Source organism: Pelobates fuscus, chromosome 6 (genome assembly GCF_036172605.1).
Source record: "Pelobates fuscus isolate aPelFus1 chromosome 6, aPelFus1.pri, whole genome shotgun sequence".
Taxonomy (NCBI): domain Eukaryota; kingdom Metazoa; phylum Chordata; class Amphibia; order Anura; family Pelobatidae; genus Pelobates; species Pelobates fuscus.
Window position 1 is genome coordinate 125,822,110 of NC_086322.1, and position 16,850 is coordinate 125,838,959.

A 16,850-nucleotide genomic window follows, 5' to 3' on the forward strand; every position below is an offset into this window, starting at 1 on the left:
GACAGACATACAGAGACAGACATGCACACAGAGACATCCATACAATACATACATACATGCACACAGAGACATCCATACATACAGGCACACAGAGACATACATACAATACATACACAAATGCACACAGAGACACACATACAATACATGCACACAGAGGCATACACACAATACATGCACAGAGAGTCATACATACATACAGGCACACAGAGAAATACATACATACTTACATACAGACACATACACGCGTACAGAGGCATACATACACACATGTGTACAGAGACATACATACAGAGACAGACATCCAGAGACAGACATGCATACAGAGACATCCATACAATACATACATACATACATACAGGCACACAGAGACACACACACAATACATGCACAGAGACACACACACACACACACACAATACATGCACACAGAGACATACACACAATACACGCACAGAGAGGCATACATACATACAGGCACACAGAGAAATACATACATACATACCTGCACACAGAGACATACATAAATGCATACATGCACACAGAGACATACATACATACATGCACACAGAGACATACATACAATACATACATACATGCCCACAGAGACATACATACATACAGGCACACAGAGACATACATACAATACATACACAAATGCACACAGAGACACACATACAATACATGCACACAGAGACATACACACAATACATACATACATGCACACAGAGACATACATACATGTGTGGTACACAGGGAGCAGGGATATGATGTCATTCATATCCCCGCCCCCACAACACAGCCTGCGGCAGACACCAGTGAAGGAGGCTCCTCGGGCGGCAGTAAGCTGGGCGGGTGGTAAGAGGCTGCGTTGAGGGGAGGCGCCTGGGCCGCCTTATGGTAGCTCTGGCCCTGTGCACGCTCCCTCAAAACTTGCAACATCTGTGGCATTGTGCTGTGTGATAAAACTGCACATTTTAGAGTGGCTGATTAGACAGTAATCATGCTGTCTAATCAGCATCTTGATGTGCCACACCTGTGAGGTGGATGGATTAAACTCGGCAAAGGAGAAGTGCTCACTAACACAGATTTAGACAGATTTGTGAACAATATTTGAGAGAAATTGGCCTTTTGTGTACATAGAAAAAGTCTTAGATCTTTGTGTTTAGCTCACGAAAAATGGGGGCAAAACCAAAAGTGTTGCGTTCATAATTTTGTTCAGTGTACAGTGGGACCTCGGTTTACAAACGCCTCGGTTAACATAATTTTCGGTTTCCAAATGAAAATCCATTGAAAATAATGTCTCAGTTTACAATTTTTTTTCGCAATACAAAGCAAGTTTCCCCAGGATGCATTGCACCTGGGAGGTTTATAGCACCTCCCCCTGCATGCTGGAGCCTGTGGGTAGCACGTGGTGTTGTGTATGAAGGTGTTGGAGCGGCTTTTGCATCGAGTTTTGGAGCCATTCTGGAAATTGTTTGCAGTTGTTTTGGGACTTTTTGGTGCATTTCTCAAGCGGTGGAAAGGTACGGAGCTGAGCTTCGTCATTTGCATGCCTTTTATTGTGTTTTCTGCATTGTGGGTTGGTTTCCATGCCAGCTCATTTTGACTTTTTTCTGACCTCCAGAACGGATTAATTGGTTTTCAATGCATTCCTATGGAAAACCGCGTTTCGGTTTACAAATTTTTCGCAATAAGAAACTTCCCTGAGAACACATTAAATTCGTAAACCGAGGTCCCACTGTATATATATATATATATATATATATTCATTAAACACCAACTCCAAAGCTTACAAGATTTTTTATTTTTATCACTACTTCACAGAACCCCAATAGTACTCCAATAGTGGTGGGCTTAGCACCAGTGGCGGATCCAGAGCCTGATCTCGGGAGGGGCACTTGTAGATTATTTAATAAAAATAATCCTAGCACAATAACCACTACAGCTCAGTGTAGTAGTTATGGTGCCAGTAGTGCCAGGATCCCACCCCGGAGTAAGTAGTCATACCGTTTAAGAACAGTTTGACAACTTACCTGGGGTCTGCTGGGATATAGGGCATAGGAGAAGTGGTGTGTGTTAGGGGTGAAGTGTGTGTGAAAGGTGCAGTGTGTGTGTGAGCGGTGAAGTGAGTGTGAGTGCGTAAGGGTGGCAGTGTGTGTGTTAGGGGGCAGTGTGTGTATGGGGGCACTGTATGTCTGTGTGGGGCAGTGTGTGTATGGGGGGCACTGTATGTCTGTGTGGGGCAGTGTGTGTATGGGGGGCACTGTGTGTATGGGGGGGTCGTGTGTGTGTGTTTGGGGCAATGTGTGTATGGGGGGGCAGCAGGGTGTGTAGGGCACTGTGTGTGTATAGGTGTGCAGTGTGTGCGGGGCAGTATGTGTATGGGGCAGTGTTTGTGGGGCAGTGTGTATGGGGACAGTGTTTGTGGGGCAGTGTGTGTATGGAGGCAGTGTTTGTGGGGGCAGTGTGTGTATGGGGTCAGTGTGTGTAGTGTTTGTATGTGGGGCAATGTTTGTGGGTCAGTGTGTGTATGGGGTCAGTGTGTGTAAGGGGGAAGTGTGTGTATGGGGCAGTGTTTGTGGGGCAGTGTGTGTGTGGGGCAGTGTGTGTATGGGGACAGTGTGTATATGGGGACAGTGTGTGTATGGGGACAGTGTGTATATGGGGACAGTGTGTGTATGGGGGCAGTGTTTGTGTGTATGGGGGCAGTGTTTGTGTGTATGGGGGCAGTGTTTGTGTGTATGGGGGCAGTGTTTGTGTGTATGGGGGCAGTGTGTGTATGTATGGGGGCAGTGTGTGTATGTGTGGGGTCAGTGTGTGTGGGGTCAGTGTGTGTAGTGTGTGTATGGGGTCAGTGTGTGTATGGGGTCAGTGTGTGTATGGGGTCAGTGTGTGTATGGGGTCAATGTGTGTAGTGTGTGTATGGGGTCAGTGTGTGTATGGGGTCAGTGTGTGTAGTGTGTATGGGGACAGTGTGTATATGGGGACAGTGTGTGTATGGGGACAGTGTGTGTATGGGGACAGTGTGTGTATGGGGACAGTGTGTGTATGGGGGCAGTGTTTGTGTGTATGGGGCAGTGTTTGTGTGTATGGGGGCAGTGTTTGTGTGTATGGGGGCAGTGTTTGTGTGTATGGGGGCAGTGTGTGTAGTGTGTGTATGGGGTCAGTGTGTGTATTGTGTGTATGGTGTGTGTATGGGGTCAGTGTGTGTATGGGGTCAGTGTGTGTAGTGTGTGTATGGGGTCAGTGTGTGTATGGGGTCAGTGTGTGTAGTGTGTGTATGGGGTCAGTGTTTATATGGGGACAGTGTGTGTATGGGGACAGTGTGTATATGGGGACAGTGTGTGTATGGGGACAGTGTGTGTATGGGGACAGTGTGTGTAGTGTGTGTATGGGGACAGTGTGTGTAGTGTGTGTATGGGGTCAGTGTGTGTAGTGTGTGTATGGGGTCAGTGTGTGTATGGGGTCAGTGTGTGTAGTGTGTGCATGGGGTCAGTGTGTGCATGGGGTCAGTGTGTGTATGGGGTCAGTGTGTGTAGTGTGTGCATGGGGTCAGTGTGTGTATGGGGTCAGTGTGTGTAGTGTGTGCATGGGGTCAGTGTGTGTATGGGGTCAGTGTGTGTATGGGGACAGTGTGTGTAGTGTGTGTATGGGGACAGTGTGTGTAGTGTGTGTATGGGGTCAGTGTGTGTAGTGTGTGTATGGGGTCAGTGTGTGTATGGGGTCAGTGTGTGTATGGGGTCAGTGTGTGTAGTGTGTGCATGGGGTCAGTGTGTGCATGGGGTCAGTGTGTGCATGGGGTCAGTGTGTGTATGGGGTCAGTGTGTGTATGGGGTCAGTGTGTGTATGGGGTCAGTGTGTGTAGTGTGTGCATGGGGTCAGTGTGTGCATGGGGTCAGTGTGTGCATGGGGTCAGTGTGTGTATGGGGTCAGTGTGTGTAGTGTGTGCATGGGGTCAGTGTGTGTATGGGGTCAGTGTGTGTATGGGGTCAGTGTGTGTAGTGTGTGCATGGGGTCAGTGTGTGCATGGGGTCAGTGTGTGCATGGGGTCAGTGTGTGTAGTGTGTGCATGGGGTCAGTGTGTGTATGGGGGCAGTGTATGGTGGGCAGTGTGTATGGGGGCAGTGTATGTTGGGCAGTGTGTATGGGGGCAGTGTGTATGGGGGAGGGGAGGAGGGAAGGGAGGCTTTTTAATAAAAAAAAAAAAAATGTATTTAATAAAATATATTTATGTCCCCCCTCCCTTCTTACCTTTATTGAGGAGGAGGGGGGACATTTCTGGATCCCTGGTGGTCCCAGTGGGGAATCCCTGGTGGTCCAGTGGTTCCAGTGAACTCTAGCCCGCGCTCCAGGGCTAGAGTTCACTCTCGCGAGATTTGGAGCGTTGCCGTGGTAACCGCGGCAACGCTCCAAATCTCGCGAGAGGAGGACCCGGAGGAGCTGCTGGTAACAGCTCCCGGGTCCTCTCTCCCTCCCCTGCCGGTCGGCTGTCAGTAATGTGCCTGCGGACCGGGGAGGGAGATCACTGATCACTGATCTCCCTCCCGGTCCGCAGGCACATTGCAGGGCTGGCGCTTGGGCAATGCCAGCCCTGCACTAGCCGGCAGGGGAGAATCTCGGGGGGGGCAATTGCCCCGTTGCCCCCCCCCTGGATCCGCCAATGCTTAGCACAATATGGCCATATGGTGGAACTGAATCCCCATACTTGTTTTCTTACATAGGAGATTTTAAGCCTGATGTGATTATTAGTGTGTTTTTATGTGTGCGCTGTAACTTAATATGTATCATGTATGAATATTGGTCACTACGGCAGCACTCTTCCTGCAAAATGCATGTATATATATATTCATATATAGTCTGCTTTAACCCCTTATGATCGGAGGGCGTACTATTACGTCCTTTTAAAAGCGTCTCTAAACGCCGCAGGGCGTAATAGTACGCCCTCCGGTTTTTAGTAACTTACCCGGTCGCCGGCGGTCTCACGGTCTTCCTCCTCCGGTCCCTCCCGGTCATGTGAGAGTGAGGTCCTTGCGAGGCCTAGGCCTTGCGAGGTATAGCTGGCTTCTGTATTGCCAGCAGGGGGACCAACTGTAATGACAGTTGGTCCCCCTGCTGGCTGAAAATAAAATCAAATAAAGTTAAAAGTGTAAAAAAAAAAAAATATATATACTTAGATCATATATATATTATATATATATATATGATCTAAGTATATATATACACATATACACACATACACATACACCGTCTAGGTGTATTTTAATATTAATATGTATATAATTATATATATATATTAATATCAAATTACACGTAGATTGATACTGATTAAATATATATATAATTATTGTTATATATATATTTATAAATAATATAAAAAAAAAAATATGTAAATATGTAAAAAAATAAAATTAAAAAAATTATTAAAAATAAAATATAAAAAAATATATAGATGTGTTTTATTTCGTTCTAACTGTATTGTGATATTAATATATATATATTTATATCAAAATACACGTAGAACGAAATAATATATATATCTATATACATATACCTATCACCTATCACTTATATATACCTATATATAAATAAAAATATTAAAAAAAAAAAAAATATATATATATATATACGTATATATACACATATGTATATATACATATATTAATTCTACACATATATTTATGTAATAATTTTACATAATTAGGTATCCTAATTAATTACAATTAGCGGGACCTGCCTGACCGGCCACCCATGCCGAAAGTATAGGGAATTTAATTTGCTAGCACTATATTTAACCCTATAACTTTCCAAGACACCATAAAACCTGTACATGTGGGGTACTGTTTTACTCGGGAGACTTCGCTGAACACAAATATTAGTGTTTCAAAACAGTAAAATGTATTACAACCATGATATCGCCAGTAAAAGTGACGTTTTTTGAATTTTTCACGCACAAACAGCAGTTACACGGACGATATTATTGCTGCAATACTTTTTACTGTTTTGAAACACAAATATTTGTGTTCAGCGAAGTCTCCCGAGTACAACAGTACCCCTCATGTACAGGTTTTATGGTGTTTTCAAAAATTACAGCGTCAAATATAAGGCTTGTGTTTAATTTTTTTCACATTAAAATTCGCCAGATTGCTTACGTTGCCTTTATGACCCTATGGTAGCCCAAAAATAAAAATTACCCCTATGATGGCATACTATTTGCAATAGTAGACAACCAAAGGTATTGCAAATGGGGTATGTCCAGTCTTTTTTAGTAGCCACTTAGTCACAAACACTGGCCAAAATTGGCGTTTTTTGAATTTTTCACACACAAACAAATACTAACGCTAAATTTGGCCAGTGTTTGTGACCAAATGGCTACTAAAAAAGACTGGACATCCCTTATTTGCAATACCTTGGGTCGTCTACTATTGCAAATGGTATGCCATTATGGGTGTAAATTAATTTCCTGGGCTACTATACAGTCTCAAAGGCAACGTAACCAATCTGGCGAATTTCAATTTCAACTGTAACACGCTATATTTGACCCTGTAACTTCCCAAAACACCATAAAACCTGTACATAGGGGGTACTGTTTTACACGTAAGACTTTGCTGAATACAAATATGTGTATTTTATTGCAGTAAAAGCAAACAGTATTATGACATTGACAGTTAAAATGTCATGTAGAACTAAAAAAATCAAAAAAATCTTATTTTCTCCCATTTTTTTCATATTAAATTATGTTTCATAGCTAAATATTTGATATTAAATGAAAGCCCTGTTTCCCCTGAATAAAATGATATATAATAAGGGGGGGTGCATTTAATATGAAAGAGGTGAATTACGGTTGGACAGACATATAGCGCAAATGCCAGGTTTTGTTTACGTTTTGTTTCGTTCACAACTTGTACATTTGGCTGCGGTGTTCAGGGGTTAAATAAACAGATGCTTGCAAACGTCATGAAAAACAAATGCTTGCAAACGTCAGCATTTTCAGTACCTCACTTGTTTATTTTCTATGACATTTTGAAATTCATGATGTAATCCTTCAAAAACACCTGAAATGGATTATGCGCTATTCTGGGGATTAAAGTATTAAATATTTGCAGACTCTATATCATTCAAGAGACATAAGGGATAAACAATATCAGACACTCTGCAATGATGCCTCACATCCCTATCAATTTCTAAGACATGAATAAATTCCACATTTTCTAATTACCCGGAACATGATTTGTGTAACTGATACTTTAAAATATTTAGAATGATACACATAATCCTGTATAGTGTCCAAACGTAGTAGGTCAGAAATATATTTAACTACTTAAGGACGGAGGCAGTTGTACAAGTTCTGACCAAAACAAATCCTGGAATTTGAGCTACATGTCTGATCAACCAGAATTGACTTGTTACGTATTAAATGCACCCACAATTATTATATATCATTTTGTTCAGGAGAAATAGGGCTTTCGTTTCACATCAAATATTTATATATAGAACACAATTTAATATGTTGAAATCTAAAAAAAAAAGTGTGACAAATTAAGAAATATTGCTATTTTCCAAATTCTGCATGGCATTTTAACTGTGAATGTCATAATATTGTTAGCTTTTACTGCAATACAATACACATATTTGTATACTGTGATGTCCCACGGGTACAGGTTTTATGGTGTTTTGGAAAGTTACAGGGTCAAATAAAGAGCTGGTCAATTTCAGTTTTAACACATTGAAATTTGACAGATTGGTTTGCTGGGCTTATGTTGCCTTTGAGACTATATGTCAGCCCAGGAATGGAAATTAACCCCATCATGGCATACCAGTTGCAAACGTAGAAAATCCAGGCTATTCAAAATGAGGTATGTCCAGTATTTTTTCATAGCCAGTTAAAAACCCTGCCCAAAGTTAGAGTTCATATTTTGTTGCATTTTTCACAAAAAAAAAAACAGTTCATCAATACAATATCATCTGCATTATACCCATCTTCATTATAGGTTTTACTGCTCTAAAACACTCATATTTGTATTCAGAGATGTCTCACAAGTACAACAATCGCTCCCATGTCCAGGTTTCATGGTACTATTTGCCCACTGGCAGCACTAGCAGCCAACGGACAAATTGTTAAATAACCCTCTGCAGCAAAAGTGTTAACCATGTAATTGCCGGCCAGTACTTGGTAGTCTCCTCCACATTATTTTTTTATATAGTAAAAAAAATAAGCCTATAAGGGTCAATATGCACCCTATATTAGTATAAGTAAGGCTGATTTAAAAAAAAAAAAAAAATACTGTTTAATTTAGCAGATGGCTAGGCAGCACTGACCAGTAGCCACATGGTTAGTCATGGAGCCACCAAGTTTTTTTTTTTTTTAACTATTAGCCTGCTAGCTGTTAGTGCTCCCTGCGTCCAAATATTTTGAATTTTTAAATTCTGTATTTCAGCCATCTAGCAGCATTTGATTTAGCTTAAATCTGGACCATATTTGGAGTCATATTGAGCCTACTCTGCAATATCTGGACAAGGCTGAATAGAGAGAATAATTGAAACATTGAAAGAGCAACATTTCTGTAAAGTAATAACATAAATATTTATAGACAACGCATTTAGGGAACTTTTGACTAGCGTGTTTATACCCAATTACTGCTTAACAGAGTGCCATTTATCAATGTTATTGGAACAAATGTCTTACCAATGTTAATATTGTTTTGGAAATCTCACTGGAAATTAATGATACAAGAAACAAGCCAATAAAGAGTAAAACAAAACTATTATTTAGAGTGAAGAGGCTGGATTTGTAGCTTGTTGAATATTGTCAATGTTGGCATCTGATCTATACCTCGTGAACGGAGTGTACTCTGCAACTAAGCCTCTCATGTTCAGTTTAAATGTCCCATCTAATGAAAAGGAATACGGAGCATTATATTACTTAGGTCACCTTGGTGATAACATATACTAGTGTTTTCCAACTCCTCAAGGCACTACAACGGTTCAGGAATATATATTTCCTAATTCTTACGGGGTTAATGAAAATGAAAACCTTGAATTGTTGTGCTTTGAGAAATGAGTTGGGAATCAATGGCAATGCCATGCCTCCCAATACAGCATCCAGAGAATTGGGAGCCGATGGGAGGGAGATAAAGGGGGCAGTCAGTGATGTAATTGTGTCACAAGCTCCACCCCAAGAGGGGCGGAAACACTGGAAAAGGGACATGTCCGTCCGGCTTAATGACAGGTCAGCCTGGAATGAATGCAGGCCTACTGAGGGCAGACACAATTTTAGTGCTCCCTGTAGGGTCCTTGTGCCCTAATGATAGCACATGTGCATCTATTGGTACACTCACACTATGATTGTTCAAAAGCTGGACACTAGGGAACTAAGGCTGGACAGGACCCAAAAATCAGGACTGTTCCACTGAATTTCGGATAGTTGGGAGAAATGCAATGCTGATGAATAATGAACATTTTATTTATACTTTTCAAACATAATCTATACCTACAGCCATTCCAGCCGATGAAGGTCTTCAAACACTCCAGGTTTAAGTGTAGTTATCATGTTGTGACTTAAATACCTGCACATGGGTGATGAAACGGGAAGATAAATTGACAAATACTCAGACAATTCATTTTTGTGGATGCTTCCCAAATGCACTTATTTATAGTTGCTAAAGCAGACACGGGCAGCAACACTAATGTGATAATTGCTGAAAATTCAACATGAATTTCAAATTTAAAATGAGAAAAAAACAAGCAGCAAGAGAGGTGAGGACGGGCAACAGCTCAATTAGCCTGCCCTTCGGTGGGTCCCCGCTCAGATCTCAAGCTGGTTTTAGCTCAACTTGTGCCATTACAGAGAGAACATATCTGAAGCATATCAGACTGGTCCCACCCGTACGGGCAGTCCAGATCCGAAATGCCAGCAAGTTCTCTCTGCATGAGAGATACGGCAACTCCAGACGATCGGTTCAACCTTGTTAGGTATCATCCGTGAGGTATAGCCAATATCCCTCTAGGCACCGTGAGCAAGGGGTCCACGTCTGGATTACCATTTAAACTTAAGGAGAGAAAAAACAGGTAGCAAGAGAAGTGAGGACAGGCAACAGCTCAATTAGCCTGCCCTTCGGTGGGTCCCGCTCAGATCTCAAGCTGGATTTAGCTTAACTTGTACCATTACAGAGAGAACATATCTGAAGCATATCAGACTGGTCCCACCCGTACTGGCAGTCCAGATCCGAAATGCCAGCAAGTTCCCCATGCACGAGAGATACAGCAACCCCAGAGGATTGTTTCAACCTTGTAAGGTATCATCAGTGAGGTATAGCCAATATCTCTCTAGGCACTGTGAGCAAGGGGTCCACGTCAATTTGCCCTATAAACTTAAGGAGATAAAAAAAACACTCCTTAATTGTAAAGGGTAATCCAGACGTGGACCCCTTGCTCACGGTGCCTAGAGAGATATCAGCTATGCCTCACTGATGATGCCTTACAAAGTTGAAACGATCGTCTGGGGTTGCTGTATCTCTCGTGCAGAGGGAACTTGCTGGCATTTAGGATCTGGACTGCCCGTATGGGTGGGACCAGTCTGATATGCTTCAGTGATGTTCTCTCTTAAATGGCACAAGTTGAGCTAAAACCAGCTTGAGATCTGAGTTGGGACCCACCGAAGGGCAGGCTATTTGAGCTGTTGTCTGTCCTCACCTCTCTTGCTACCCTTTTTTTCTCTCAAAATTTAAAATAGCTGAACTGAATACAGACTTGATTTGGAGAATTGTTCTAATTTGGCTATCTTGGCCTAATTTTGAAATACATTTTCAATTCACTTTGAATTCCCAGCAATGCTCACTTTAGTGAATAACTGCAAGGTTTTATAACAGTTTTGACCTTTTTAGAAACAAATAAAAAATTTTCAAATATTAAAAGTTATGCGCTAAACTGTGATGATTGGACAGTTATGGTGATTTGAAAGTTGACATTTAGGTCAGAATCACTGAACTGAAGATTTTGTTCCCTCCAAATTGGATTCATTAAGATCAGTTTTACTCAATGGTTATCTAGTCTCCACAATTTTATGTTAAATGAAAAAAAAAACTTCACTTTTTAAAATGCTGCACAAATGTATTGACTTCTATTGAGTTTACTTTTATGCGTAGTTTGTTTTGCTCTCAACGGAGCACGTGTGCATAAAATGATGTTTGTGCTTGTGGACTGTGACTATAAGACTATGTCTAGACATGTTTTTAATAAAATATGAAACTCATTGTTTCCTAGCACTTACAGCTTTGTCAAGTTGTGGAGTCCTCTAAAAGCGTACATGGATACAGTCCTGATTTTATTATGCTGCAGATACCTAGTGGGAATGAAAGACAATGATTAATGTATAGCCCTAGCAATTTGGAGCTGTATATATTTCGCTGAACACTAGGTGGAGCTAGAGAATATGTAAAAGTACACCATGCAGATGGATATATTTAAAAATACATTTAATTTTGTAAATTCCTGCATCAAAAATTATTGCATTTTAAACATAGCTCTGCACAGGTCATGTGCATGATATTCTGTCTGTCTTTGCAAAGTTGTAAATTTGTTTAACATCAGTTTCTTTGGTTTCTCAAAGGTCATGCGAGAACATAAATAAATACTCTGTGAGTATGCAACAGCTGGCGTCAAAGGGGCAGTACTCTTCATGCTTAAATATATGCAATAAGCCTGGGTTTTCTGTTTGTAATCCTATGCTTTAAATGCTTTTCATTTGCTATCTTTTTTTTTTAAATCTAGTATGCCAACAGATTCCACAGCACTAGATTCAGTGAGAGAGGGAGGCAGGGTATTTGGTAATGTGTCTTGTTCTGAAAACTGATGCAAATATGTAGAAGGAGGAATTCACCATAGGAATGTATCTGCTGTGTACACTAGTTTCCATGGTGATTGCCGTACCACTTTACTCTGCCCTTTGCCATTTATATTTGTCAAAACACTTTGACAAATCTGCCCCCTAATGACATTTGTAGATCAGACTCTGGATTGAGATAATATACCACAGAACGTGTCCTAGTTTGTACTTATTTCTTTGATGACACAAAGGCCTCTATTTATAAGTTCCTGATGCAACGTTTTTCTGTTTGTATTGATTAAATTACTGCCGGTAAAAATCTAAATAGAGAGAAATGGCTTCATCTAATTTACAACTAAAAGGGGTTGTTATAGGTTTTTTGCACTAGCAGCCAATAGGAAATGAGTTGCAAAAGTCTATGTGGGTCAATATGATCCCCACATTAGGTTTAACACCTCCCTTATGTCTTTTCCTGCCATGCATTGTTTGAGGGCATGTATACTAAACGGTGAGCATCCACCAGCTGCTAACTGTCATGAATCACTAGCCCCCAGTCAGCAATAAAATATTAGGGGGGGCAGGGTCTGTCTCAGCCAAAAATCATTTGTGAGATCCCTCTCTACTTATCTCAAAACAGAATGCACCTGTAATCATTGTTTATTATATTTCCTACCTTTTCTGTTTTAAATGTATGTATGTGTTGTGTATTAATATTATTTTGTATTTTTAATATTATATTGTAACCTCTTTTGTGACGATGCAGTGTTAGTGTGGCCATGACATACTTGAAAACAAATTAAATCTCAATGTATCCTCCCCAGTAAAAGATTTTATAAGAACAAAAATTAAAGAAACAACTATTACACAGAGATCAAAGAAACTCAACACTTTAATTAAAGTTTATTCAACATTAATTCATAGAACAGAAAGAACAGCCTGTATACCAGGATTCTTTTCATAGTTCAATTTAATTCAGTGTTTTAAGCCTATTATTAATATGCTAAACAAATATGAATAAAGGAGTGTGAGACACACCGTGCCATTTTGTTGGTGGGAAAGAAAAGTGGAACAGCCACACCCAATGTTTTTTTAAGATTCAAGGATTTCAACAATGCCGGAGTTTTGCATTTTAAATACACACACACATGCACGCGCTTTATTTTACTTAATCTACATCGTAGCATTTGCTATGGAGGAGATTACGGAGATATGAACCAAAGGGCCTTATGGCTTCTTCAATTGCACAGGCAGTGGACAGAAGGAATATGATAAAGTGTGTCTGGGGCTCCCCACCTCCTGGGCTATAGCTATGTTTAATGCCATACAGCCCTTCTAAACAACATTCAGGCTGGTAATTCACCCAGTTTCATTCAAAGTGCATATAGTCACAAACAAAGCCTATATGATTAATGAGGTACATATGGGAAAGCTAAGAGTATCACTGCCAGCAATCAAGGAATGCTCCTGGTATAGGTAAGCCCACATTACATTTAATGTTATAAGGTTGGAATGTAATATAATACTAGTACTTACATTTTTCAAAATTCAAAACTAGATTATCTTGCTGATTCTTTACTAATTGATAGAATATTCCACACGGGCCTTATTCTAATTTCTTAGAGTTTGTGCAGGTGCACTAATACAACTTAAAAAATTATGGCAGCGGTGAGGGCGGGGCTTAGCGGGCGCTCAGCACAGGCGCCATTTCTGGAGCTCCACGAGCTGCGCACCGAAAAACGGGACTTACCCGCTAACCCACCGGGCAAACACCGACGGGCACATCTCCATCGGCTGCAGGAACCCGAGAGGCACGCTCCGATGCCTTTTTTTCACCCGACGGGCACAAAATCAAAACGACGGCCTCCCAAGGCCTTTCACACAGTCGGCCTGAGAGCCACGCCGCACACTTCCGCAGCCTGGTGGGACCCGGACTGGCTCACACCCGACCTCCAACAAACAGAGGTACAAGGGACAGGAGAGATGGGCAGAAAATCCCATAAATCACAGGCACATGCCCCCCAAGATACACAGGACATAGGCATGCTGCTCCAACGTCCACGGCCACACAGAGAGCAGGAACAGACTGAAACAGAGGCCTGTGCCCACCAGGGGCAGGAAGGGGTGAGTGATACTGCACAAAAGTCACCCCTAGCGGAGACCCAAACCACGCATACCCCGACTACCTCAGAACCTGCGACCAGGCAGGACATAGACAACTTGTTTGACCGCATCCAAAAGCTCTTTGCTGCCGACATAGCCGCAGTGCGGACTGAAGTACGGGCAGTAACCGCCCGGGTCCAAGCAACAGACGCAACTATAGCCGACTTACAACGCCAAATTGCGGCAGTAGGAGACTCTGTCACTCGGCTGCAGACACAGCACTCTGACACCTCCCACAGAATAGATGCACTTGACGAAAGGACACGCCAGAAAAATAAAAAGATCAGGGGAGTAGCAGAAACCGTGTCAAACGAGGAACTACCACATCTCATCAGGAGAATGGTGACTAAGTTACTCCCAGCGAAACTAGCCAAGCAATTCACACAAGATGGGGCATACCGCATCGCCAAGTCCCCTAGGGCACCACCCACAGCTCCAAGAGACATAATACTGCGCTGTGGCACGAGACAAGACAAACAAGCCTTACTAAGAGCTATGCATAAGCAGTCACCTCTGGACTTTGAGAACCACAAGATCTCACTGTTTCAGGATCTCCACCGCTCCACCCTACTATGGAGAAATTCTATGAAACCCATCACCCAACGGCTACAAGAGGCTGGCATACAGTACCGCTGGACTACGCCCAGAACCCTTACAGCACTCACAGAAGGAGGACAACACAAGGCCACAGACGTGGCAGAGGCGGCCACCTTCCTGGCAGCGGTCGGTATCAGCGATGACCCGCAGGAGCGGAGGGCCCGAACCACTTCTGGGACTTGGAACGTGGACAATATAACCCCTTTTACTCCCCGGAATGGACAGGGAGCAGTTACATAATGTGACACCTTACTCTACTTTACACTTTGTTACAAATTGCTAAGTTCAGATTTCTGTTCCTTTTGTTTTATACTCGCCACCCCGTTCTCACCTGTTCCCAACACCTTGACTGCACTGACCTGACTGGAGCTCCAGAATAACCTGTGCTAAAGATAGTCCAAACCCTAGCGACGACACTCATGGTGTTCACCGCAAAATGATCTCACAACACTTTCCTCCCCCCCAGACATCCCCTGTGGTGGGGCATTATGCAAAAGCCTAAGCACACTGGGACACAATCTAATGCCTTTACACTCTGACAGCAACCATTGCACACTACCGGTGGATATAGGCTTTGGGTTCCCACGCACTCACTAGGTCTCACTAAATACATGCATCCCCCACAGCAGGAGACGTAGACCATAGGATACACACTGGCCCTAAACAGACCGGTCTGGCTCCCAATAGCCGACTATAACACCCCCTCGAGGGCACTACACCTAGTCGCCATACAACCATGGGAGCCCCTCACGCTAGACTTTAATTTAGATAAATAATTTGACTGTTAGTCCAACGGTTAGTTACTCCTGACTCCTCTATTACGCCTAATTACTATTTAAAAATGTGCAATGTTTATACAAGCCATGCTTTGTTCTACTATGTATGTCAATAATTGACTTGCCCGTGCTGTCGTGGCATTGCAAGTGCGCATGTTACTGAGTTGATGCACAAAAAAATAAAGAATTATAAAAAAAAAAAAAATTATGGCAGCAATATCACAATTATACATGCATGATTTCCATGTTTTTTTCATTGGTGTGCTTTCAAAGAAGTGGTGATTCACTTTTAGTGCTTTTTTAGAATACTTTTTTTGCAGCACTATATAAAAAAAAAATAATAATTATGAAATACAAGCCTCATGGTTGAGACTTTGAATTATTAAATTTCTTTGGTGTGCTGAAATGAACCTCTTGTACCATGACTTCTCATATCACCATTTAATATTACGTCAAAGTGGTCTAGATAACTCCATGGAAGCTCTGTAGAAGACAATATATCACTTTTGTATGTGACAGCGTTTCATTGTATTTCTCTCCATTAAATCATAAGAAGTAAAAAAAAAAAAAAAAAAAAAAAGCAGAGAAACATATTTTAAATTGCCTCTCTCATGCTCAACAAAGTTTGATGCACTTCCAATAGTGGCACTGTGAGCAAGGAAGGGATGGGAGAGAAACGGCATAATAGTAACATGCTTGTAAAATGGCCCATGGAGTTTAAAGAGCCTAATTTTCCCATTTCCTTGTGGACATGTGAATGCTGTAGAGCTGCATGAATTATCTTCTCAATTCTAAATCTGACACTTGCAAGTTAGCTGAATTTCTAGAGAGTACTCATTGAAAAACGACTTTTACTGTTTATCCTAATGCTGTCACGATTGTTGCTCATCTGTTATATCTGTAGACCATTGTCTGGGTTTTCTGTAATATTAAAAGCTCATTATGAAAATTTAATAATATAAGTATTATTTTTTCAGGGTTTATTCACTAAACTGCAAATTGTAGTAACATGAATTCAGAATGGCAGAAAGTAAATAGAAGTAGCTGGTGTGGAAAAATCATACATATTACCTATTGTCAAAGCGTGATTATTTTAGCTTTTAATTGTGAAGTCAATTTACTACAGTTCTGAGTTTAGTGAATAAAATCCACAGATTTAATATGTGCCCAGACCTGCAAGTAATATGATATGGAATTCTTTACTGGTAATGTTGTATGTAGCTCTATCTGAGGCCTGTTCTGTGAGTTGTAATATAACAATGACACAGAATATCCTTCAGTGGAGGCACGTTACTATAATGCTTTTGAATAACACTTACCAGCACTCTGAACTTTGATGAAAATGTATAGTTTGATATGAACATTAAAGCCTTTTTACGTCAGGCTAAGTGAGAAGCACATTATAATTGTTATGTTGTTGAAAAAAATAATATATACGTTCTTTTGAAAAACCTCTCTCAGATCTCACACTTCACATTATGACTTTGCAGGCCAGTT

At 41.4% G+C, this 16,850-nt stretch overlaps 1 protein-coding gene across 1 annotated transcript in view; it reads right to left on the reverse strand.

Annotated features, from left to right (window-relative positions):
- Window positions 1-16,850, reverse strand: part of RXFP1 (relaxin family peptide receptor 1) — a 351,549-nt gene that overhangs the window by 40,071 nt on the left and 294,628 nt on the right. Inside the window, exons 6-7 of the mRNA XM_063458232.1 lie at window positions 11,266-11,337; window positions 9,491-9,562 (exon numbers count right to left, since the gene is read on the reverse strand). Of these exons, the coding sequence (XP_063314302.1) occupies window positions 9,491-9,562; window positions 11,266-11,337 (144 nt within the window). The remainder of the gene's footprint in view (window positions 1-9,490; window positions 9,563-11,265; window positions 11,338-16,850) is intronic.